Source organism: Notolepis coatsorum, assembly GCF_963971535.1.
Source record: "Notolepis coatsorum genome assembly, chromosome: 16".
Lineage (NCBI taxonomy): Eukaryota > Metazoa > Chordata > Actinopteri > Aulopiformes > Paralepididae > Notolepis > Notolepis coatsorum.
In genome coordinates this window covers 41,485,451-41,511,780 of record NC_140180.1, presented here as the reverse complement: position 1 = coordinate 41,511,780, position 26,330 = coordinate 41,485,451, and the positions used below count along the sequence as shown (strand labels likewise).

The 26,330-nt window shown below is 42.9% G+C and overlaps 1 protein-coding gene across 1 annotated transcript in view; it reads left to right on the top strand.

The window, feature by feature from the left end:
* nfkb1 (nuclear factor of kappa light polypeptide gene enhancer in B-cells 1) overlaps positions 1 to 26,330 on the top strand; it is a 92,235-nt gene that overhangs the window by 42,211 nt on the left and 23,694 nt on the right. The window contains exons 9-18 of the mRNA XM_084331290.1: positions 5,076 to 5,180; positions 8,056 to 8,147; positions 9,014 to 9,152; positions 12,157 to 12,315; positions 13,159 to 13,257; positions 16,394 to 16,543; positions 16,992 to 17,136; positions 17,796 to 17,910; positions 24,792 to 24,993; positions 25,352 to 25,521. Coding sequence (XP_084187416.1) covers positions 5,076 to 5,180; positions 8,056 to 8,147; positions 9,014 to 9,152; positions 12,157 to 12,315; positions 13,159 to 13,257; positions 16,394 to 16,543; positions 16,992 to 17,136; positions 17,796 to 17,910; positions 24,792 to 24,993; positions 25,352 to 25,521 — 1,376 coding nt within the window. The remainder of the gene's footprint in view (positions 1 to 5,075; positions 5,181 to 8,055; positions 8,148 to 9,013; positions 9,153 to 12,156; positions 12,316 to 13,158; positions 13,258 to 16,393; positions 16,544 to 16,991; positions 17,137 to 17,795; positions 17,911 to 24,791; positions 24,994 to 25,351; positions 25,522 to 26,330) is intronic.

Here is a 26,330-nt window from a genome sequence, read left to right as displayed (position 1 = left end):
ATACCGATATATGCAGGGTTTCCCCGTCCAAAAAACTGAATAATTTCAGGTAACTAATAATTTCACTGGATATATATATAACAAATATTGTTATTTTTTTTTTATTTTTTTTAAACCGATACCGATATTTTCCGATATCACATTTTACTGCCGATATTGGCCGATAATATCGGTCGGCCGATAATATCGGACATCCCTAGTGAGAAGGCTCCGCTGGGATTTGATCCTAGGCCAGGCTGGCTTCTTTAAAAAAAAATCGGTTTAAATTATATTAAAAAAGACACATTGAGATCCGATCGCACAGACCACATTCAGAGGTGGTCTGGTCCGCATATGGTCACATTCTGTTAACGGTGTGTACGCTAATGGGTCCTGGGCCACATTGAAGGATCACCCTGTCAACTGTGTGTCACGTCCTCTGGGGTCTTAATAGGGTCATCTGTGGCACTTCCGTGACCGTGGAGAGTGAAGGTCCGTTTCTCAATGGATTTGTCATCTAGGAGGGTTAATAAACAAATTTAGCCGGGGTGTATTTTTTTTTAAAAAGCGGGGGAAATTGACGCTACTATCTTGTGAACCTTTTACATTCACATTACATACATACAACCTTTTTCTGTATCATTTATTTTATTTGTTTATTTGTCAGGGACAATGCAAAAGAAAACATTTTTCAAACACAACAAAGACAGTAACAAGATACAGATGCATTGCATGTATGATTTCTAGCCAAAGCTAATTTGCAACTCCTGTCCCTGGTTATTGTTACTCAGCTGATAAAGTTGTACCCTTCCTGATGACTTGTCATACAGAACTTGTAAGTCGCTTTGGATCCACCCTCCTCTGTTCATAAATGGCCAGCAGGTGGAGAGGGTAGACCGTTTTTAATTCCTTGGCACCACCATATGTGATAATTTAAAATGGGAAGTTAACATCAGCCACATAATCAGCAAGGCCCACCAGAGGCTCCACTCCCTGCGCCAACTTAAAAAGTTTGGTGTGTCCAGGGAGGCGATGCTCAACTTCTACAGAGCCACTGTGGAGAGCGTCCTCACCTTCTCAGTGACGGTGTGGTACGGAAACATCACCGTCCATGATAGGGGACAGCTAGAAAGGACTGTACGCACAGCGTCAAAAATCATTGGCTGTGATCTTCCTTCTGTGGCCTATATATATGCCACACACATCAGGCGGAAAGGGGAGAAGGTGATCGGTGACCCCTCTCACCCTGCTTACTACCTCTTTAACTCCCTTCCCTCTGGCAGAAGACTCCAAAGTCTCAGGTGTAGGACATCTCGTTTTAAGAATAGCACATATCCCGAGGTTGTCCGTCACCTGAACTCAAGTCCTAATGCACAGGCACTTTGTACTATAAGGGCTAGCACTAGCCGACACCGACAGGCACACAATATGCACTTTAAATTGGAGCACTGAGCTCTTTTAGGCACTGCAGCATTGTTTGTGAAATACTTCTACTTTAGGGATTGCATTGCATGTATTCTTGTATGTTTTTATATTGTATGTTTTTATACTGTATGTACTGTATGTTTGGCACAGAGACAAATCCCAATCAACCATGTGTTGAAATGGCAATAAAGTTTTCTATCTATCTATCTCTATCTATCTATCTATCTATCTATCTATCTATCTATCTATCTATCTATCTATCTATCTATCTATCTATCTATCTATCTATCTATCTATCTATCTATCTATCTATCTATCTATCTATCTATCTATCTATCTATCTATCTATCTATCTATCTATCTATCATATCATCATTACCAAAAGTACATTCATTAAAATTAGCACATAATTAATAGTGACATTCTTTACATCATCATAAAGTAATTACAATAATTAAATCATATTACAGCCATTGTACCTGTGTTGCGTATGTGTGCGTGTGTTCCCTAATTCATGGCAGTGTATGTGCATTATGTTTAAACTTTATAGGTGTGTGTGTGTGTGTGTCGGACTGTGTCCATGTGCATGCATGCGTGTACTGTAGTAATATGTGTGTGTTTCTCTGTGTCTGTTCCTCTAGCTTTGTGTACATGTGTGTTTGTTCCTCTATCTGTCTGTACATGTCCGTGTGTGTCTGTACCTCTTATCTGTGTGTATGTATGAGTGCATGATCAGTGATCAATGATTGCAGGTTTGGTTTGGTTTCAGCTTTTCATTAAATGTCTTCAGATCAGTTGTTTTTATTTCATTTGGTAGGGCACTCCAAACATTTATCTCGTTTACCGAAAAGGATGACTGACTGAAAGTCATTCTATACTATGAACACAGAGAAAGTATCTGCTCTCCCTTTTTCTCATCTCCAGTTGGTTCTCATATGGCTTGAGCTGGCTTTATCCACAACGTCTGCATTGTAATGTGGGCTTGCCGGCGCCCTTCGGCAGCCCTGTGCCATTTCATAATCGCAACACGCATCCACAAAACAATTATTAGCCTAATTAAAACCGTTTCAGTGCACGGGCTCCCCACTGTTGATACAATTCCCAGAGTGATTTTCTTCTGCAGATACATTCATTCATACGGAACATGACTCTGGGCTAATCTCCGTTTGTTCATTTTGCGGCTCCTTTTCACTTCAGTTGAGAGCCTACATTTATTTTACTGCTTTTTTTTTTCTTTTTTTTTAATCTTTTCCCCCCTCCTTTTTCCTCCGATTTTCTCCCATCCCAATGTTAGTCGTTATGCCAATTCCCAATCCCCTTCCTGGTCGCTGCGCACTTACCCCCCACAGTCGGTCTGGGAGGGTGGAGGCTATCACATGCTTCCTCCGACACACGTCTAGCCAATCAACCGCTTCTTTTCACCTGGCAGCGCGGACTCTCACTGAGAGGGTGTAATGTGTGGAAGGATCACACTACCCCCCTTAGATCCTATCCGCGCTGAGCAAGCGCCCCGACCGAACTGTAGGAGTCGCTGTTTACAACGACCCGGACCCACCCCGCCAGCTTTCCCACCCTCTAATACAGCCAATTGTATTAGTGTGAACGGCCAGCCAAGCTGGTGACAACGCCGGAGCTGTGAGCTGGATTCGAACAGGCGAATCCTAGCGTCTCCGGTGTTGGTGACGAACGCAATCTCCGCTACGCCACCTGAGCGCTTTTTACTGCCTTTTTTAACTAGCAACTGATGAGTAGCCGTGCCCGATTCTAACAATAAATGGACGCTAAATTAATCCAAGGATTAAGACATTTTTACATGGAATTCCGGTGCGGGACAGAAGGAATACATTTGGTCTCATCCCTTTCATACACAACGCTTAATTATTCCTGCACATCAGAGTAAATGTAAGGAGCGAGGACAAAACTACCATATTCCTGCAAGTTTGAAGCCCATCTTTCACAGCGTAATGTTGGCAGGTATGGGATTCAAATTATGTCCAATAAAAGGCTGACCTGCGTGATCACATGGCTTTGTTTAGAAAGTTTGGTTCGTTTGTCAATTGGCAATGTGAACCATAACCCAACCAATAACAACTGCAACAGAAGTAACAATTTCACTTTTGATGCAGGCCATGTCAAAATGAACGCCTCCATACCACTCCGCTCAGATCTCACCATTAGCTTATTATTCATGAACCACAGCAGGCTGGCCTGCTTTCATTTCCCCAGTGCTGTGAACATCCATCTTCCTCCATTCTGCTTCCTCTCAGCAAGCCTGAGACCTGAAACTCCATGTGCAATCTGCTCTTCTTCACCCTAAAACCTCTTGATATTTCGACGGCTGTCATATCTAAGCTATTACAAATGACTGAGAATGAATTCTCTATCATTAAGAAATAAACTGCAGTTGTTGTTCTTGTTGTTGTTGACAATAGAAAGTAAAATCCACCCCAACTCTGCTATCAGTCAAGTTCCAGGCAGCACACAATTCATTTTCTCTATGGTTTCTCAGAACAGAAGAACTCCTTAGAGGAAAAGAAAGGAGTTCCTCTTACAATTTCAGAAAGAACTACCTTCAAGGGTCCTGTGTGAGAGATTGTCAAAGCCTTGCCCACATTCTTTCTCATCTTGTATTATTCATATCGGCATGGAAACAGAACGTGCTATTAATTTGCTAATGATACAGCATCCATTCCAAATTACATCTTGGTTGATTGATTATGACAACCTTCTCATGCCAAAACTTTATTTCAGTTCCACTTCCTGAATTGGTTGAAAGTGAACCAACTTGGGCGCTCCAGTAGCACACCACATAGCGCGCTAAGTCGCAAAGCGGTCGTCCCGGGTTCGTTTCCCAGACCCGGTGACCATATGCTGCATGTCTTCCCTTCTTCTCCTCCCGTTTCTCCCTCTCTCCTCTGTCGGCCCTGCGTGGCCAAGAAAAAGCTGTCAGTCCTGCACGACCAGGAAAAAGCTAATAAAGCTAATTTTAGAAAGTGAACCAACTCCAGCCCAGCTATGAAGCATTCATCATCTCCACCAGGTGAAAACCTGGGGGAGATCATGTAATTGGTTGCGTCTGTGTGTGTATCTTTCTGTCTCCAGCTAAACTACAGAAGTTACTGCTTTTTGCCTTCGTAGGGCAGTATATAAATATATTACTGTCCTTTTTAGGTTTTCTACATTCCTCTTTGTTTTTCTTATTGTATTTTTCTCTTTGCTGATCCTGCCCCAGTATTGGCCATAACGACAAAATATAATGTAAAAAATGTAATTCTAATGTTCATTACTCACTGCATAACTTTGCCTGGGAAACTGTAAACGTAGGCTCCTCTGGTCTGCGCGCCGTAAACTGTTTTGTCTGTTCCGTCACCCTGAAGACGGGAAAATAATGAATCTTCTCGCTGATTGTCTCGTTTGCATAATGTACCTTAAACCTTTCCTGCCCTCTGTCGTTATGGGAAATGTGCCTTATAGGACTCTTTGAGCTTTCTGTTGATCCCTTCAAAAACACAATCCTAACATGCAATAATTAATTAGGACAAGTTTTGACTTAACCCTCAGAATCCAGGGCGGGTCGTTCTAGAGCTTTGTATGTAATGCATACAAAGCTGGTCAATAGCTGGTGTACACGGACTGTTCCACTGACCACACGTCTGTGTCTGTCCCTCCAGAGGCCCCCAACGCCTCCAACCTGAAGATAGTGAGGATGGACCGAACGGCTGGCTGTGTGACCGGAGGAGAGGAGGTCTACCTGCTCTGTGACAAGGTTCAGAAAGGTAGGTTTCTTTTCTTTACCACAAATGCTCACAGAGGATGCCCTGGTGTTGAGAATGTGGCGGGCAGTGGCTTTGGTTCTTATCTTTTGGTTCTAAGAAATATGTGGGTTGCTCTATATTTTCAGTCACACTGACACAGCCAAACATGTTTAGAGTTCTCTGCACTGTTGGAAAGACGACACTGCTTTCTAACAACATCGTTATCTTTTCCCTACTCCTTATATCAGCCCAGTTATGTTCTGTTGAATAGTCACTATTTCCAAACCATGTTTTGGGGGAATTGCCTTCAGTTAAACAGGTTAATGCACTGGAATGAATTCATTAGCCATTACGAATAACAACTCAAAACAAGAGATCACAAAGTGGGTATAAAACAGGAGGGAAGACTGTCAAGTTTTAAACTGGATACCAAACAGAAGGTAAAGACGACTTTGAACTGTTGAACAGTAATCCAGAACAATTTTATTGCACTGTAAAAATATATATTTTATCTATTCTATTCTACCTATTTTATTGCACTGCACTATTTTACTCTGTATTTTATCTTACTCTTTTTATTATTGTCTATTTAAAACGGAATCAAACCATAAACAAGGTGGCCTGTTGGGATGTTAGATCCTAATGTGAAAAACTGTAATTTTATATGTCTGCACTTTATGTGCTCATTTTATGCCTGTCTTTTTTCAGTCGTGAAGCACTTTGAGCTGCAGTTTCTGTATGAAAGGTGCTATACAAATAAAGTTTATTATTATTATCACCTTGCATATTAGTAGTAATATGAGTGCTATCTATCCATCCGCAGTTTTGGTGTGATTTGCCTAGTTTTGGAGATATCTGCCATAGAGATGTTTACATTATTATGGGGGTGTACTTCAGTAAAAAGCAAATACTGCCTACATGAAACTACTCACAGCATGGTCTGTGGATTATCTTGAGTAACCGGGTCATGGTTTCTGGAAATAGACATTGCTTTTACTTGCATTACTTTATCTTTTTTTATGTATTTCGTTGGCATTTTGAGCGCCACAAACTGAGTGCCATTCAGCACCATTGTATTGGAGTAACGGCAAACATCTCTACGGCAGATATCTCCAAAACTAGCAGCCCAACCAACAACACGGTGGTGGTGTAGACAAACTAACTGTCGGTACACATCTGTGTTCAGCCAGTGTCCAAGTTTTAACCTCTTATCTCAGTTGGCTTTGTTTGTATATGTTGACATTTTACCTCCTGTGTGGAAGGTGTACAGCAGGGGTCGCCAATTAGGTTTTGCCGCGGGCCAGATTTTCCCCAAGCCGTTGCTTGGCGGGCCAGGATCAAAAACAATGGCTAATTTAATATACTGATATTGAAAAAAGACAAAGGTTTTTCTCTGGTCTGCATCCCCCCAACAACCGTGTGCACTGCGCCGCACTGCACTGCACCCACTCTGCAATCCGCCAAACAAAGTTCTCACTCATCCATTCATTCATGAACAGCTCTCAGCTGTTGCAGATCAGCTTAACAATTGTGTGTATTGCGCCGTACTGTATTGTACCCATTCTGCAATCTGTTAAATAAAGTTTTCATTCATTCATTCATGAACAGCAGATCAGCTGTTGCAGATCACCGCGGCGGGTGATGAACAGATCAGAAGACAGAATGCATGAAAACACGACTCACCATACCTTGTTTGTTGTTCAGTCCTCCAAAATCCCTGCTAATGTTTGAAACATGTCACATATCCACTCGCCGCCCTCCAATTCCAGATTGGCGTTGAATGCAGCTACTTTATCTGCCAACTTGAACACAGTTGTAATAACAACCATTTCCTCGTTGTTGTTGTCGCCACATATTATGCAGAGAGGACGTCGGCTCGGCACGCAAGAATCACCGACCTGTTGCAATAAACCCGTATTTTAAGTATGGCTCCTGTTTATTAAAAGAAGCGTTATATTTCCCTGTTGCATTTCCCTATCCAAAGATGTTTGTTTTGTTTTTTAACACATTTTGTTACTCGCTCCATCTCGAACGCGGAAGTGAAAGTTCGTTAGGGACTATTCCATTGGTTCTCCCAGTCCATGTGACCATTTCTAGCATTTCAATTGGCTATAGTGCTATTGATGACTACCGGTAGATAGATACAGCTTCACAATAAAAGACACCCTGGCGTCCCGAGTGAATATTTCCTGCGCGTAAAATAAATATCATATTCTCAAAATAATCTGACGGGCCAGAAATTATTGCTGGCGGGCCAATGTCGGCCCGCGGGCCGCCTATTGCCGATCCCTGGTGTACAGTATATGCATGCAAAAGACAGAACTACTTCTGTGGCTACGCCTTCTGGCCTCCATCCCAACACAACTCAAATGATATACAGTGTACTGTTTGACATATACTGTATTATATTAAAACCCACAGTGTTAACCCTGGTCCAGTACAGTATCTTACAGGCTTTTCCAACCGCAGGGAATTCCCCAGCTGTTATGCAAATTAAGTAGGATGAAGAGACTTGTGTTCTGCCCTTTCTCACCTTTTTCCTCTATGCTTCGGTATCAAGTCTACAACCCTATAGAACGCAAGATCCTTTGGTAGATTTAGAGCTCAGAGTTCCAGCATTGCGCTCCTCAGTGTTTGACCGTGAACATTGTCAAATTAATGTCTTGAGAGGTGATTGATTGTCCTAAAGTGATAATTAGGTAAATACCTAGAGGTGTACAAATGTTGTGGTAGCAGTTAGACTATATAGAAATGCTTGAGCTTTGAGGGGTACAAAGACAGACTGAGGATACAGAGATGTATATAGATGTTGACGTGTGTGTGTATGTGTATGTGTATGTGTGTGTGTGTGTGTGCACGCACCTGCTTGCCTGCTTGCCTGCCTGTTGCACACTAGATGACATCCAGGTGCGTTTCTATGAGGAAGACGACTCGGGGCTGACGTGGGACGCACTAGGAGACTTCTCCCCTACAGATGTCCACCGGCAGGTCAGTAGTACATCAGGACAGCGTTGTCTTGAAAATCATCCTCCTCCGGTGGATCCGTCGTCACTCAGTCGTCACACATCTTAAACTGCACCAGAGCACCAGGTGCTTCCACATTACACATCTGATCCAATAATGTCCAGGAAATGTTGGGCTGGGCTTCCCTCAAGCGCTGGCATGTAATTGATCTTTGTCCAACTGACTTGGGATATACATTAAAAACACAGCCCTGTAGTCTTTGCATTCTGTTGTGTTGCTGCTTTACATAGTATTATGGCCCAATCCCAATTCCTTCCCTTTGACCCTACCCCTTGGCACTTCAGAACAGAGTTACAAGGGGAAGGGGTTGGAATCTTTACCTAGGAAATTCCCCCTGCCTCGTTACCATCGTTATCATCGGTAGTAAAATAATGTAGGACTTACATATTTGTGTAGTGATATGAGTGTATCAGCTGATTTGGTTTTTGCAGGGCCTAGAAACGTAACCTACAGTGTATGTATACAAAATATACATATCACTACAAAAACCTAAGTCCTTTATTTTCTCCCTTCTACCGCTCCGTTTGGAGTCGGCATCTGAAAACACTCCGTTTGGAGGGCTAGTTGGAGGGCTACATGATCACTACGCCTAGATCCACAAAACAAATCGGGACACCCTACCCTATGCAGCCACGTGCAAAACAGAGAGGTATAGGGCCAAGGAGAGTGATTGGGATTGGGCCTATATCTGGATCATGATCTTATGTGAGCAATTTGTTTTCACATATTGAACTACCAGCCAGAGGAGTTGAGTGAGGTACCAGAAAATGACACTGTTGATGCTTAGTTTGAGTTCATTGTGATGACCTGACTTTCACCTGCCCCACCAGTTTGCCATAGTGTTCAAGACGCCCAAGTACAGAGACCTGAACCTGCAGAAGCCCACCTCAGTGTTTGTCCAACTGAAGAGGAAGTCAGACAACGAAACCAGCGAGCCCAAACCCTTCACCTACCACCCACAGATCATAGGTAGGCACTGGTCACACTGCTACCCAGGTTGTCTATTCCAGTGGTTCTCAAACCCTTCACCCACAGATCATAGGTAGGCACTGGTCACACTGCTACCCAGGTTGTCTATTCCAGTGGTTCTCAAAGTGGGGCGCTTGAGGGGTCGCCAGGGGGTCCTCCCCAGCAGAATGGGGAACACTTTAATTTCACCAATATTTTCTTCACTAGTGATCTCGCACAATGACAGAATGCAATAGTGACTATTCTGATCCTCTCCACTGTCTCAAATAATAGTAGACATCTATTGACCTAATCATATCCATCAACAACCTCTCAGATGGGGGTCCCTGAAATTAAATCTTATCAAATGGGGGTCCGTGGCCTTTTACTTTTCAATTCGGGACTCCTTGACATAAAAAGAAAAGGTTTGAGAACCACTGGTCTATTCCACAATGTCAACTTGTACTACCAACTTTGCCTGCTAAGTGCTAACTCTCTTTGGGATAAGTGGAGGCCGTTGCTGATCTCATCAGCATTGCAACAAGAAAACATAACTACATTCATGTTGTGAGAGGGGGCTGGGTCAGTGATCAATAGGATAGGCTTCTTTTTTTTTTTTGATCTTTTTCCCCCTCCTTTTTCCTCCAATTTTCTCCCATCCCAATGTTAGTCGTTATGCCAATTCCCAATCCCCTTCCTGGTCGCTGCGCACTTACCCCCCACAGTCGGTCTGGGAGAGTGGAGGCTATCACGTGCTTCCTCCGACACATGTCTAGCCAATCAACCGCTTCTTTTCACCTGGCAGCGCGGACTCTCACTGAGAGGGTGTAACGTGTGGAAGGATCACACTACCCCCCTTAGATCCTATCCGCGCTGAGCAGGCGCCCCGACCGAACTGTAGGAGTCGCTGTTTACAACGACCTGGACCCACCCCGCCAGCTTTCCCACCCTCTAATACAGCCAATTGTATTAGTGTGAACGGCCAGCCAAGCTGGTGACAACGCCGGAGCTGTGAGCTGGATTCGAACAGGCGAATCCAGCGTCTCCGGTGTTGGTGACGAACGCAATCTCCGCTACGCCAGCTGACCGCCTAATAGGATAGGCTTCTAATAATCTTGAACCTTCCAAGGTAGATTCTAGGATATGCTGTCATGGCCAATGTGATATGAGTCATCTTTCAGAGATCATGAAAATATGTTGCTCTGTGCTATAAATCACAAGAAAGAAAGCAGGTGTTACAGCATGTAACTAATTATTGGTGAAAGACTGTTGAGCTTTCAGGAGTCAGAGCAGTGAAATGCTTTCAGGAGTCAGAGCAGTGAAATACTGTTGAGCTTTCAGGAGCGAGAGCAGTGAAATACTGTTGAGCTTTCAGGAGTGAGAGCAGTGAAATACTGTTGAGCTTTCAGGAGTGAGAGCAGTGAAATACTGCCCCTTAGTGCCAGTCTCCATTAACCCTCTCCATGTACATACATTACAATGTATTGTAATTGTATTATAATGCAAACATATGAGTCAATAATTTAATATTAATAATAAAACATGTAAATACATTCTGACTATTGGGGAGAAAAGTGTTATGCACTATATTATCAAATAATAATTAAATAATAACTTATTTATTAAAATGCTGATGGTGGCACTTACTTCACATTTCAATAATGAGAAAGAGGGGCACATTTCTCAGTTCAAGATGTTTGAGAACTATGATAAAATAATAAATATATTGCACTCATTCTCTCTTATTTCAGAAAAAGAGTAAAAGTAATGGCTATTATTTTCACTTTAATATAAAATGAAGACTGTACAAGAATAATCTGATTGCACAACACAAAATGATGAATATATTTCAGCAAATTCATTCTCTCTTATTTCAGAGGCAAAACAGAGTAAAAGTAGCAGCTATTATTAAAGAAAAAAGGCCATGAAATCCATATTCATGTCTGCTCTATTGCAGCACAGATGTTCAATCTTGTCTCTGTAGCGCTCCTTCAGTGTGACAGATAGCACTGGGACCAACAAGTCCATGCATGTCTGGGCTGTAGCTACTGGTTGCAATTCTTAAAGCAGCCACAAGGTGGTCATCTCTCTCTGGATCTGACCTTTGACTTGAAAACCTTCATGTGTTAAAAATGCAGACTAGGTTGATGCAAGCAGTGCTGTCAGGTTGATGACACACTGTCTGGTGTGGGGGTGTTGTCCGTCTCCGGCAGACTCCAGTATCCACTCATTTCCTTTGGATTTGAAAGAGCTTTAACAACAAAGTCACACTGCAGGGTCGTAATCTCCACATCAGTGATGTCCATGCGGAAGATAATTGTAACAGTAATTACCGGTACATATCAGGCAGTGCATCTTTTGTTCGACATGACGAAAAAATAATCCTCTTCCCATTCTGTGTGGGAAATGGTTCTTCTGTCTCTTGCTGTCTCTTGCCATTCTATTACACAGTCTTGTCAGCTCAGGTGTGTGGTTGTAAAACGGGTAATAAAACCTCGCTGAAAACAGCATATTTATAATCCCAGCTAGGATTATAGGCTATTCATGATGTCGTCCCAGGGGGTGGATCCCTGGGGGAAAAGGAGGCGGGCCAGAGAGCCTCAAAGGACGGGGATTAGTTGGGATTCACGTTGAAAACAGAAAGCCTGAGTGTGATTGGCTATATTTGTTTGGATTCCAAAATCATCCAGAGATCGTCTGAGAGGCCCCTTGAGATCGAAACGACATGGTTGCCCACCTCTGGTTTACAAGGTGCTATACTTGTGGTCAGAACTGGTGTCCAGACCAAGAGAGAGCGATCAATATAGCTGATGTGGTCTATCCACAAAATATCCAGTGTGGTCTATCCACAAAATATCCAGTGTGGTCTATACTGAAAAAGCAGAATGCATTTTTATTTAGGATTGATCTCATTCAGGGGTGACCAGAGAAGCTTGGGTGACGTTGCTTCAGTATGTGCGTCATGCACACTTGTATACATGTCATGCATGTTTGTGCCTCTATTTATGTGTTTTTTTATGTGCAGACAAAGAGGAGGTACAGAGGAAGAGGCAGAAGACATTGCCTAACTTTCAGGACTTCAGTCATGGAGGAGGAGGAGGAGGAGGAGGAGGGATGTACCGAGGAGGAGGAGGTGGAGGAGGAGGTTCCGCCACAGGTGGAGGGCCCGGGCCTGGTGGCGGAGGTACAGAGTGGGTTTCTAATTAGTTTGTACTAGTAGTTCTTATGCAAATCCCCTGTCTCTGGTGCTGAGCCAAACTGTGAAACACAGGTATTCAAATCATGAAGAAGGGCTCCCAACTCTTGTTTTTCCACTCCTAAAATAGTTAAATTAAATGCACGAAGTCGGATCAAAACTTTGTGAATTTAATCAATTATTTTTGGAGCGTGAGGCACAATGGGTTTCTGCCATTATGGAAAATAATAATGATCTATTAGTAATGTTTTTATCTTATCTTAAATTATGTCTGAAGCCATTATGGAAACTGGGACCTGTCCAGAAAGTTTTAGAAATGTTTTAATATAATTTAATATATAATATAATTATTCCCCCCATCCAGTCAAGTCTAGGTACTTTTGAAGGAATAATAACCCAAATAACACATTTCCTGATTGCATAAGTCCCATGTGCTTGTTGAAACAAGTCAAGTCAACTTTATTTATATAGTGGTTTAAAAAACAGAAATAATACAAACAAACAAAGAGGACGAGCTGGGGGACCCGTCGGGCACAATTAAAAGCTAACGAGTAAAGATAGGTTTTTAAGTTGTTGTTGTTTTAATATTATGAGGAAGGTTATTATTTTATTTGTTTTATTTTATTCTGTTTCATTTGATCATCAATATTGTGCTTGTATATTTGTTTTTATGATAATATTTGGTTGTCTTTTATTGTTCTCGCTTGTCTATCATTGTTTTAGAAGAGTGCTACAAGAAGAAGTGTATTATATATTTTTCTACTTTGTTTATTCAAATAAATAAATTATATTGCAGATTTGTGTCTAAAAAAACGTGTATTTGTCCTTTAGGCTACTTCCAGAGCTATCCCACCTACAACTATGGCACTAGTAATTATACCACTGGATACTCAGCTGGCATGGGTGGCAATGGAGCTGGCATCAAACATGGTGAGATATTAGAGAGAGAGAGAGAGAGAGATCCACCATGTATCCATCTGTGTGTTCATTATTCGGAGGAGCAAGGAGTCCACGAGTCCTCACAATGAATAATGCTTCTTTTGGGGTTAAAGGGTAAGGGTATTCCCTACTTATCCATGATGTTGTCGATGGATAGAGTAATTTCTCAGCGCAAGCTATGCTGTGCTTCATACTGGATTCCCAGCTCCTCCTTAGTTAAGCACACAATGAATGTAAAGTTAGTGGGGCCACTGTAAAAGGCATTTAAACATACTTGAAAACATACGTCTTTGCCTTTGGTGCACTGTGGAGTAGGAAATAGGGCTAGGGGTAAAAAATTCTGAACTTACCCTTTAAGGTTAGAAAGAGAAATATGATATGAATTGTCTCGCTGTACTTGCATCAGTTTGACTGTTGGACACTAGCAAAACTGGCGTGAAGACATGTGACGTGTGTTTGGTCGCAACAGTAGCATTGTTGATATTTACACACAAAAAAACTACTATTCAATATCTATAGGCTACAGAGCATTAGGGTTGGGTACCGAGTGGTACCGGTGCCACGCCAGCAGTCTCACATGCACTTCAGACAATAAGCAAAACAGCATAATGTGAAAGGCAAAATTCTCTCAAGTATATTAGCGTCACTGAATGACAGCAGCAGGTCACATCTTGCACCTTTTTACGTAGACAGGCCAATTCATTTTCTTTAGGTTGCACTGGTGTAAAAACTAAGACATTACTTTCAAGATTTGTTTAAAAGGTACAAGTGTACATTGTCCATCCCACTATCAACGTCTTCGAGTGTGTCTCTCTCTCCACCCCTCTCTGTCTCGCTGCAAACAGTATAGGCTACAGCAGCCCTCTGCATCATATTTCATATACGTACTTTTCGGACTATAAGCCGCGGCTTTTCCCCCCATTTTTCGACCCTGCGGCTTATATAACGGTGCGGCTTATATGTGACTCAACGTGACCAAACCCGAAAATGTAAAAATCAAAATATTGCTTTTTTGACTGCATTGAAATGTTATTTATCTGTTCCCTTATTTGCTAAACTTAATACAACTTGTAAATGAGTTAATTCTTGTTATTTGTCTGACAGTATTGTGTCCCAATGCTAATTACATATGGTAATTAAACATTAAAACACGTGCGGCTTATAGTCCAGTGCGGCTTATATATGTACACATCATTCAATTTAGCTGCTGCGGCTTATAGTCAGGTGCGGCTTATAGTGCGAAAAGTACGGTAGCTCTGTACAGTGCTTCAGCAAATCAACCAGTACCACAAGCAGATGAAATAAAAAGACAGGATTCAGATCCTGAACCAGGACAGCCGGTGAAACATCCTGCCTAGCAAAGGTTTCGTTTTTCTGGTGGAGTAGTTTCAATGGTTAAAGCACAACAATGGGACAATTAATGAATACACCGTACATACTGTAAGCGGTCTGGTGCAGCCATGTGTTGGAGCTGAGGGGCTGTCCCCCTGGTTGCAGGCTTTCAGAGGCAGGACAGAAGGAACAGAGCGAGTGCAGGTTACACGTGTAACTCCGGTTATATGATCGAACAAGAGATGCAAGTGAAGTTTAAAGCTGCACTGTGTATATTTGGGAAAGAAGTTTGACCCTCTGAAGACTCGAGATGAGATGTGATGTATGATTAGAACAGAGTGTCTCGAGGGAAGCTGGATCCCTGGAACACACTATGACCTAGAGATGATCTGTGGTGTTCCACCCCTGACACATTTACAATATAAAGAAGCATCTTTTAAGGTTAATGTTGGTCATGATTTCTATTCTTTGTGTTGAGATAATTTCATATAATAACTAGTGCTGTCAATCGATTAAAATATTTAATCTGATTGATCGCATGATTGTCCATAGTTAACTCGCGATTAATCGCAAATTAATCGCATACATTTCTTTTTAAATTTTTTTGTTGTATTGTAAATGTATTGTTAAACAGATCTTTTTCAAGTTCCAAGTTTTAATACTCTTATCAACATGAGTCAACAAATGCTTGCTTTATGCAGCCATTTAACACAAAAGGATGACCCTCATGCATTGAATTTGCATCAAATTCAAAACAGAGTGATGCACAACATAACTTAAAAGAAAATAATAATTTAAAACAATGAATAAAGTGTGCATGAAATAATAGGGGAAAGAAAACGTTAGGAACTTGTTACATTCACCCACACAAGGGCTGAGTACTCACCCCCCCCCCCTCTCTCTCTCTCTCACACACACTTTCCCAGCTCTTTCTCTCTTGCCCCTTCCTCATCTCTCTCACCCCCCTCTCTCTCTCTCTATATCTCACACACACACACACACACACACACACACACACACACACACACACACACACACACACACACACACACACACACACACACACACACACTTTGACTCAGAAACAAACATAGTATCAATGAGAGTATCAATAATACACCTGAGTGAAGTCTAGTAAAAAAAAAATATATTATAAATAAATAAAACATTTCTGAAAAGTTAATCGTGAGTTAAAAAAAAATAGTGGCGTTAATAGAATCGTGCATTAATACCGTGTTAACTTTGACAGCCTTAATAATAACATATCATTTCAAACATGATTCCTCCCAAAACTAGCTTTAAATCAGCAATTCGATGTTGGCTTGGTTTTTATTAAAGAAAATGGGTATTGATTCTGGAATCGTTTAGGAATGGGCATAATTTAGAATTTGCGATTTTTGGCACAGGGATCGGAAAATATTTCTGATATCCCACCCTACCAAGCATTCATAGTAGTCTACTTCATATTCATTATGAAGATAAACACACGTTTTCTCCCTCATGCCTGGCGGATTTCTTGTTGAAGTTGAACCATTTCCCCCACCTCCTAGAGCGAAGCGGCATCTGTTCACCTCCAATCCCATTTTTCCATTGTCCTTGTATGCATTCAGGCCGCCCTCTAGATTGTGTGCCGTATTTGAACATACGCACTTGCGCTCACGTCTGCATTCAGGCCTTGCCTCTGGGTCCACCTCTACGAGGAGGACACTTCAGCTGTCATCGGTCAGCGCTGACCACCACCCGGGCGTATACATTCCCCTTATCTGTAACCCGAGCCTTGTTCACACCCCTACAGCCACGCAGGGTGGAGCGGCAGACGACAGCGATGGCGGCGACGGCCCCGCCTCGGCCCAGCCAGGGAGCCTCGAGGACGGGGAGAGCTGTGAGGAGAGAGGGGCCGGCGTGGAGCCCGGAGCAGAGGACGTGACTGCAGAACCAAACAGAGGTGTGTTTGGAATCACGTCGAGCCGGCAGTGGCACACGGGACTATATGTAGAAGGGGTTCTTTTGAGGAATACAATGTCAGTATTTCATTATTATCAATGTAAGTCACATTATAGCAGGTGTAGACTCGAAAAACAAATGTAAAGTGACTTCTTGAGTGACACATGAATATTGATAATAATCTTAACGTGTACTATTTCTGGGTACTGCTATACTTAAGCGTCATCCATGTATACCATGCTACCAAAACCAGCAGTATGGTACAGTATGTCCTGCTGTCTCTCTTTGCGATGTATGTGAGGTCCTGTTTCTCTCGTACCGTATCCGTACTGTATGTACTACGACACATCTCTGCATCACCACCAGGGCAGACTCGTGGCCTCTTGGTACATTAATAGTGCTTGGCTTGTTTCCCATTCTAATGGTGTGTGTGTGGCATTTCTCTGTAGGTGTGTGTGTGCTGGAGGAATGCCTGGTGGAGGTGGCTGAGAGGCAGGCCCGGGCGCTGTTCCAGTACGCCGTCACAGGAGACGTACGCTTCCTCCTGGGGCCCCAACATCACCTCATGACCACGCAGGACGAGAACGGAGACACGTAGGTCCACACATAACACACACGTACAGTATACACTTGTACACAGACTATATTCCCTTATATTGCATTCATATATTATAGGTTTGAGTAAGATTTTGAGCAGTTGTGGGTCCAAGAACTGTATGTATTTGTCATGTACAACTGAACCAATGTCCAAACATGAGACAATTCAAACTGATGTATAAGGAAATTATGTTCACAAGGTACAGGGATGAGGAAGGGACTTGATATTCAAGGGTGTTTACATTTTTATTTTGTTTTCTATTTTATTTTATTTTATACATTATAGTTTTTGTTTTGCATATATATATATATTTTTTTTTCTTTTCTTTTTTATGTTTAAAATAGTACACTCATTTGAGTAGTGGAAAAGGGGTAGGATTAAATAAGTGTATACTTCTTCCTACTCCTTTTCGAACATGCAGATTGAGTTGTTTTTCTTTTTTTGTTATTGTTTGTTGTATTCATAGCATGTTCGAAATAAAGACTTCAAATCAAATCAAATCAAACCTAAACAGTGCCCAACTAGCTGCCTGGTTTGTTTATGTAAATTGGTTCAGAAATGCATTCTGTCAAAGATTGCATTTTCTTTACAGTGACAGGGCTCAATTGGCTTTCTTTCTTCTTCTTTCTGTCTATCCATCCATCCGTCTATCCAGTGGTCTTCATTTAGGAGTGATCCACAGCCAGCCAGAGGCAGTGAGGAGTCTGGCCCAGGTCCTGGCTGCTCTGCCTGGGGAGGAGGTGATCAATATGAGGAACAACCTCTACCAGGTACCTATACCACTCTGATGCACTTTAAACTCTATCAGGTACCTACAGTATACCACTCTGATGCACTCTAAACTCTATCAGGTACCTATACCACTCTAATATGACCGTCGCTTATCAATGACTTGTTTGCAGTCAACATTGTCGAAACGGATTGTTTTTTTAATCGGTTAATTTCCGTTTGATACCATTTTGAAAAACGCTCGTTTTTTTTAAACTTTCAACAACAACAAAAAAGATTCTGCAGGAGTCGCGCTTTACTGTAATACACAAAACACGTTGTCATTTTTCGGCCTATTTATGAATAGTTTTCAAATAAAAGCTAGATTATCGATAGTACCGTATATGTGTACTTATGCACGCTATAGATGCGGGCTGAAAAATGGATTATCTTATTTCCTGATCAGCACGCATATATAGGTGAAAACAGCTCTGATTATCCCAAGACTGGTAAAATAGATTCCTTACCTCAGATCAGATGTTCTCCAAAAAGATTATTCCAATTCCTGATCGCCATTCCAAATATCGATCGCGTTTATTGATCCAACGCTGGGTGGTCGAAAGACATATTCCACGCTATTCTGATGGTGGGCGATGACTGCAATAGGCTCGGATTACATGCCTGACAAGTAAAATGTGGAATCCGGACTCTTTTTCCCCATGCGTTTCATTCAGTCCAATCCAATGGGGTGCAATACCATCCGGAGAGACGATAGGGGGCGGTATTTTCCCTGTTCAAGCTCAGACAGATCCCCACTGGTAACGTGAGGCTAGATTGATGAAAAATTTATGGAAATCGATAATAAAAAGAATAACGATTAAAAAATTTGATTTCTCGTCTGTTGGCACTCAACGGTTGGCATGAACTAACGAGAATTCTCGTCGCTGGCACTCAAAGTGTTAATAGCTAATGCAGGATGTGAGCAATATTTTGTTTGTAAATCTTTTGAGTACATGGATGATGTTTGAAAATTGGATGCATTACTTTTAACACATTGATACCCCATTCATCGCCAGGTCTTTATTCAATGGATATAGTTTTAGACTGTGACATTTGCGAGTGCTTAAAATATATCTTATATTATATCTATGGGTCTAATAACGCTGTCGAGTCTCAGTGAGTTGCTTCTAGTCAACATGCCTGAGACAGATTGTTTTTTCATCCATACATTTCCGTTTTATACCGTTTTGAATAGAGTATGGTTGGGTGTTTTTCAGTAATTCCAGGAAAAAGGCGAGAAAAAGGCATTTTACTGTAATCCAGTCATCACGTTGTAATTTTTCGGCTGATTATCTAATCATCCTGAAATCAACACTAGATTATCATTAGTATGTCTCCTCGTCCATACATGAAATGGCCGTCGTAGCGTGGGCGCTCGCCCCCCCTCCTCCTACCCAACGGTAAACAGCCATACACGGTCCACACATAGCTGTGATCGGGGTAGAAATAAATGTCAGATCAACGATCAAATTTATATATAATATTCTTACCTTGTATCTGAATCTAATGCAAAAGAGATAATCCAAATATCTGATCGCAATTCCAAATAATGCTCATGGAGGTCCGCACCACACTACCGACCGTTTCACAATGACGGGCGGGCGGAGTTACTGCTCGATGCCACCGTTGTATAGAACTGGTTTGCCAGAGTATTTAAACCCCGCCCGCTCGGCTCAGATCGCCTCCTAAAACACACCAGCCCATTTTCAATGAGATGCAATATCTCCGCCTGGCAGTAGAGGGCGGTGTTGACCGTCTGCCAGCTCAGACAGGCTCTGAAGGGGATACCAGAGGCTGCAGCTATGAATTATGAATAGATATAGCGAATAAACAAAATAACTAGTTAACTCGTTTTTGGCGCTCAACGCATGGCGGCCAATAACGAGTTAACTCGTTTATGGCGCAGAATGTGTTAAGAGTTGAGTCAAAGGTATTTGTGTAGCCCAATATCACAATACATGTCTCAACGGGCTTCACAAGCAAGAACAACACCCTCTGACCTTAACCCTCAATGAAGATGCGGAATGCATTGTAAGAGCTGTCCACTAGATGACGTGGCTCAGACTAAATCTAATTGCCTTAATAACTTCTTCTTAGCAATGATGAGGAATCTGAGCGACCAGAAACGGGCCTCTAAGGCCCTCAGGATGTGGGCCAAAGACACGGGGCTCACAGACCTCTGGCGCTTATGCAACCCCACCCTCAGAGATTACTCTCACCTGTCAGCCAGACACAAAAGCTTCTCTCGAATTGACTATGCATTCGCGTCCCCTAATATGTTTGATAGTTTCGATGTCTCATTGGTTCCCTTGGCTCTCTCAGACCACAAGGGGATTTTCCTTACGGCAACCTTTGGCAGGCTCTCCGCAAGAGCTCCCAGATGGCGTTTTAATTCGACCTTGCTAAAGAACGATGACTTCTGTTCTGAGTTCAGGAGTAAACTAGCTGAATTTTTGCAGATCAACGTTGGCACAGTAGAAGACCCTAGGGTCCTGTGGAACGCATTGAAAGGATTCATCAGGGGTCATGTCACACTATTTGCCTCCAATTTGCGAAAATCCCGGTCAAAAAAGCTAGAAGGACTGGAATCATTATATGCGGACCTATACGCATCCTTGCAAACTGACTATAATGAACGACTAAACACACAACGTAAGATAGTCAAAAAAGAAATAAACTCCATACTTAAACAACAGTCTGAGTTTTTGATACATAGGACAAGACAAAATTACTATTTTCACGGCTCCAGACCTAGCCATCTATTGGCAATGAAAATACGATCAAATGATCATTTCTCAGATATCCCCTCGATTAGGACGAGCCAGGGTGCAGTCACTACTGATTCGAAAAAGATCAATGACACTTTTAAAGAGTTTTACTCACAGTTATATAGCTCAGAGGGTAATCTGGATGACTCTAGATTTGAATCGTTCATTGGCGGGCTTGAGATACCCCACATTTCTGAGGAAGAGGCCAAGGAACTGGGGAGACCGATTACTCTCGTAGAATTGAGGGAGACTATTGTTGAAATGCAGAGGGGTAAGGCGCCAGGCTGGGATGGTATTCCACCCGAAGTGTATTTAGCTTTCTGGGACCAACTGGGTCCATTGATGCTCGATATGATCAATTACGCTATCGAACAAGGGGAGTTCTCAAGAGATGTCAATATGGCGTTGATTTCTTTACTTCTCAAAAAGGACAAAGATCCCAATGATTGTGGTAGCTATAGACCCTTGAGTCTTCTCGGGCCGATTTAAAGGTGTTTGCCAAGGTGCTGGCCCGTCGCCTGCAGAGATTTATGTCTGTATTGGTACACTGCGATCAAACTGGTTTTATCCCGGGGCGTCTGGCTGCAGATAATCTTAGGAGGCTGTTGCATGTAATCGATAACAGTAAAGACAATACAACTCCATCCACAGTTCTGTCTTTGGATGCCATGAAGGCGTTTGACAGACTTGAGTGGTCATATCTGTGGAAGGTACTTGAGGTCATGGGTCTTGGAAAGAGTTTTATTCATATGATTAAAGTCCTGTATGCCTCGCCGTCTGCGATGATACTGACAGGCAAAAACTGTTCCACACTCTTTCCAGTCTCCAGATCTTCTAGACAGGGTTGCCCTCTGAGCCCGGGACTGTTCGCGCTTTCCCTCGAACCTTTGGCCCAATTTATTAGGCAATCGGAGGACATCGTCCCCATAATGGTCAACAATACTCCACACAAAATTGCTCTCTATGCGGATGACCTGCTGATTTTCATGGACGACCCCTCCCGGTCGGCCACAAAATTATTGAGGATAATCGACGACTTTGGTAAATTGTCAGGTTTTAAGATTAACTGGAACAAATCAGCCTGCCTACCTCTTAATGAACTGGCCAAGGCGGTACGACTACCAGCTGATATCCCCATAGTAGAACATTTTAAATACCTGGGCATAGAGATATTCCCCACGCTGAACCAAACTACTAAGTACAACTTCACGGGTACTTATGATAAAATACGCCAGGATCTAGACAGGTGGTCGTCCCTTCCTAACTCCTTACAAGCCCGGGCTTCCATAATCAAAATGAACATCCTGCCTAGGATAAATTTTATTAGCTCAATGCTCCCCCTGCCCCCTCCAATAGACCACTGGCGCAAGGTACAATCGATGGTATCTAAGTTTGTCTGGAATAACAAACGCCCGAGAATCAAAAGGGCTACTACTCAACGTAGGAAACAAGATGGGGGCCTCGCAATCCCTGATTTTAAACTGTATTTCTGGTCCTTTTCACTGAGACCTTTGATGTGCTGGCTAGACCCTGTAGAGGCTGTATCGTGGCGCTCCTTAGAAGCGGCGGCGGTGTCTCCGCTAAGATTGCAGGATGTAGTGTACTCCACTGTCTCTATTGCGAAATGCCGGCTGAGGTATGGACCGATCATAACTCACGTGATCCAAACGTGGCGTAATGTACAGAGGTCGTGTGGGGTTAAATGCCCTTGGCACCTGGACTCTCCAATTTTTAATAACCAGCAATTACTTGTTGGACACAAGCCGGTTAATATTCCTCAATGGCAAAGGAGGGGAGTGCATACTCTGGAGGATATTTATGATAAGAACGGCCTCCGTGCGTTTCAGGACTTAAGAGAATTTTATGATCTTCCCGGCGAGTCCTTCTTTCTTTACCTTCAACTAAGGTCAGCACTGAGGGCGCATGGCGTACCGTGGGCTCAAGCCTTGCACCCACACCCCTTCCTCAGGCTCATAGTGGACAGGACGACATCCAGAGGGTTTGTCTCCGACTTTTATACGCTCTTAATTCAATCCACGTATAAAAATTTATCATTGGATACAATCTGGCGTGTGGATATCCCGGAGTTGGACCCCGAGTTTGACTGGGATGATGTTTGGGCAAATGTGGCATTATCTTCCCGCAACCCCAATCACCAGCAAATTAATTTTAATTATATTCATAGGACCTATCTTACACCTAGGAAGCTATTTGCTATGGGACTGATAACCGACTCTCGGTGCACTTTGTGCTCTCAAAAGGCCACTGGCACTTATATGCATATGTATTGGGATTGCCCACCAGTGGCCCGCTTCTGGAGGTCAATAACGGACAAACTTTCAGATCTGTGTGGCTTAACTATCCCATTCATAGCTCTTACGCTACTCCTGAACGATATAACGACACTACCCGCGTCCGTACAACTGAAAAGGGTTGTCCTAGCGGGCGTCACAGCAGCGAAGAAGCTAATAGCAATGAGATGGAAGGAGCCTGAGAAGCTTACAATGATTAACTGGTCCCTAACTCTATTGGATGTGATTTATCTTGAGATATCCACGGCCCGGGTGATCGGGGTAGGGCAGGCTGGAATTGACCTGTGGTTCGCAGCAGCTGAGAAGGTAAAGACCGCAGTGTGCGGCTGAGCGGGGTTGGGGCGCTTGATCGGGGGGGTCCGGCGGTCTCTGGGGAGGGGGAGGAGGAAATGTCTTGTCTGTCTTGGTTTTTGTCTTGTCCTTCTTAACTTTGACTGGGGGGATTTTAGGGGGGGTTGGTATTTAGCTATTCTGCGCTATATGTTAATTCACATGCCATCTCCCCAAGAGACTAATATTGGCAGACTGATTGACCTGTCAACCAACTTGGAGGAAGAATTTCTTTCTTCTTACACTTTACCTTCTGCAAGTTTGGCAGTCTTGAACATGTGTAAGGGACCTAGGCTATCTACAGTAAATCTGCGGCAACACTCTCATAAACAATCTTTTAAGTCACTCCACTTTGTAAAGGTGGGGAAAGGTTGCCATGTTTTGAAGACCCTTTTTGTTATTGAAGTAGCCATCTATATTTGATAGGTTGGACGCTGTTTCTTTTTCTTTTTGTCTTTATAATTTATTATTCTGTATTATTATTGTTTGTTATTCTCCTGTGAAAGTTATGTTTTTTGTTACTGTGGTTATTGTGTTGTCCTGTTTCATGTAATTAATAATAAAAAAACTTGATCAAAAAAAAAAGCAATGATGAGGAATCTTCAGACCCTCCTTTGTTCCAGCTACAAGCTGTGTTTTTACCTGTTTAATATCTACCCTAGTGAATGTCCCAATTACCTGTTTAATATCTACCCTAGTGTCCCAATTACCTGTTTAATATCTACCCTAGTGAGTGTCCCAATTACCTGTTTAATATCTACCCTAGTGAGTGTCCCAATTACCTGTTTAATATCTACCCTAGTGAGTGTCCCAATTACCTGTTTAATATCTACCCTAGTGAGTGTCCCAATTACCTGTTTAATATCTACCCTAGTGAGTGTCCCAATTACCTGTTTAATATCTACCCTAGTGAGTGTCCCAATTACCTGTTTAATATCTACCTTAGTGAGTGTCCCAATTACCCGTTTAATATCTACCTTAGTGAGTGTCCCAATTACCCGTTTAATATCTACCCTAGTGTCCCAATTACCTGTTTAATATCTACCCTAGTGAGTGTCCCAATTACCTGTTTACTATCTACCCTAGTGAGTGTCCCAATTACCTGTTTAATATCTACCCTAGTGAGTGTCCCAATTACCTGTTTAATATCTACCCTAGTGAGTGCCCCCCATACCCCAACCACACACGACACGGGGGGCACTCACTCCTGCTGCCTCTAGGAATGTTTACATACTTTTAATTTCAGACTAATCCACTTTGGGAGTGAGCACAGCACACATTGCGACGGCTCATCTCACTGTGGTGACAGAGTAAACGCCACCTAACCTGGGAATTAATCCTATAGAATATTTAATTGTATTTATACACACTTACAAAATGGAAGCAGTTGGCGCAATAAAGACGTTTTCCACTTAATCTCGAAGCTCGCGCCATCGCTTCCTCTCTGATATCCCAAATATTTCTCTCTACCAGACTCCTTTACACCTGGCAGTCATCACGCAACAGAGGGAGGCGGCTGAAGCCCTGCTATTGGCCGGGGCAGACGCCACTCTGACGGATCGTCGTGGTAACACGGCGCTCCACCTGGCAGCACAACAGAAGGAGGGAGGGATGGTTGGCTTCCTGCTGAGGCACAGACAAGTGGCCGAGCTGCTGGACTTCCCCAACGCAGCAGGTACACACACACACACACACACACATAAACACATACACACACACACACACACACCAATGCTGGGTACTGTAGAGGCTTTCAAGTAGTAGAAAGTGAGGCCATTCACAATGTTTTTAATATTATTTTGCTTTATTAGTGAGGAGATGTAAAAAGAGGCAATTTTTTGTAATATAGTGTTGAATCCCTTGCTCAGGGGCATACAAACATTACTCACCAAGGTTTCCCTGCCAGCCCAGATATCTAACTGACCTACTTCCAGCCACAAGCCCACTTCTCTAACCTTCAGGCCACCGCTGGCTCTACTAGTGATGATATGAGGGGAATTCACAGTGATTCACCACAGTGCTGTCTTCCTCAGGTCTGTGTGCACTCCACCTGGCAGTGCTGGCGGACAGTCTGCGCTCTCTCAGAGATCTGCTGGACAGCAGGGCCGGTGTGGAGGCTCAGGACAGGAGCTGCGGCAGGACGGCCCTCCACCTGGCCACCGAGAAGGACAACGTCTCTCTGGCCGGATGCCTGCTACTGGAGGTCAGACCTGGGATCAGTGTCTCTCAGTATTTCATTTTAGTCCACTCAGTACAGTAACCTGTTCCAGGGAGGCCTGGGTATTAATAAAAAAAAAGATTATGGCAGGGGGGAGGTTGGAAATACAACAAACAACAATTGAACTACTCTCAAATCATTAATCTCCATAACAACCAGTATTGTTTCATTAGAATGAATGAATGAAGTGTATTTTTCGGTCTTGTTTACAAATCAAACATACCCGTGTGGACTTACAAAAAAAAAAAAAAAAAAAATCACTAATGTACATATTCAAGGCAAGCTCAAACACAAAATCCAAAATCAACGACAGAGTAAAATCATGTGCAGGTCCTCTTCTCAGACCTGTGGGGCAAAGCACTGCACACGCATCATGCAAGCTACACGTTGCGGCATGTTGATAGCACAATAGTAGCCCACTCTGTGCATCACACTCACTGACTGTGATGCACCGAGTGGGCTACTATTGTGCTATCAACATGCCGCGGCGTGTAGCTTGTTAGCCGGCATGAATGCCCGATTTAAAATGGTTCTCTCCTCTTCGTATACCTTTGTCCTCACAAGTATTCTGCCAGGGAACTTATGGACACGACAATAGTAGTAGTTATAAGGTGTTTGAGCTTGTAACGTTAGTTAGCTCATAGCTATCGTGGTAGCCAGTCTCTCACCATGGTGATGTGTTACCATGGTGATGTGTTACCATGGTGACGTGTTGGAGTCTCATCTCTCACCATGGTGACGTGTTGGAGTCTCATCTCTCACCATGGTGACGTGTTGGAGTCTCATCTCTCACC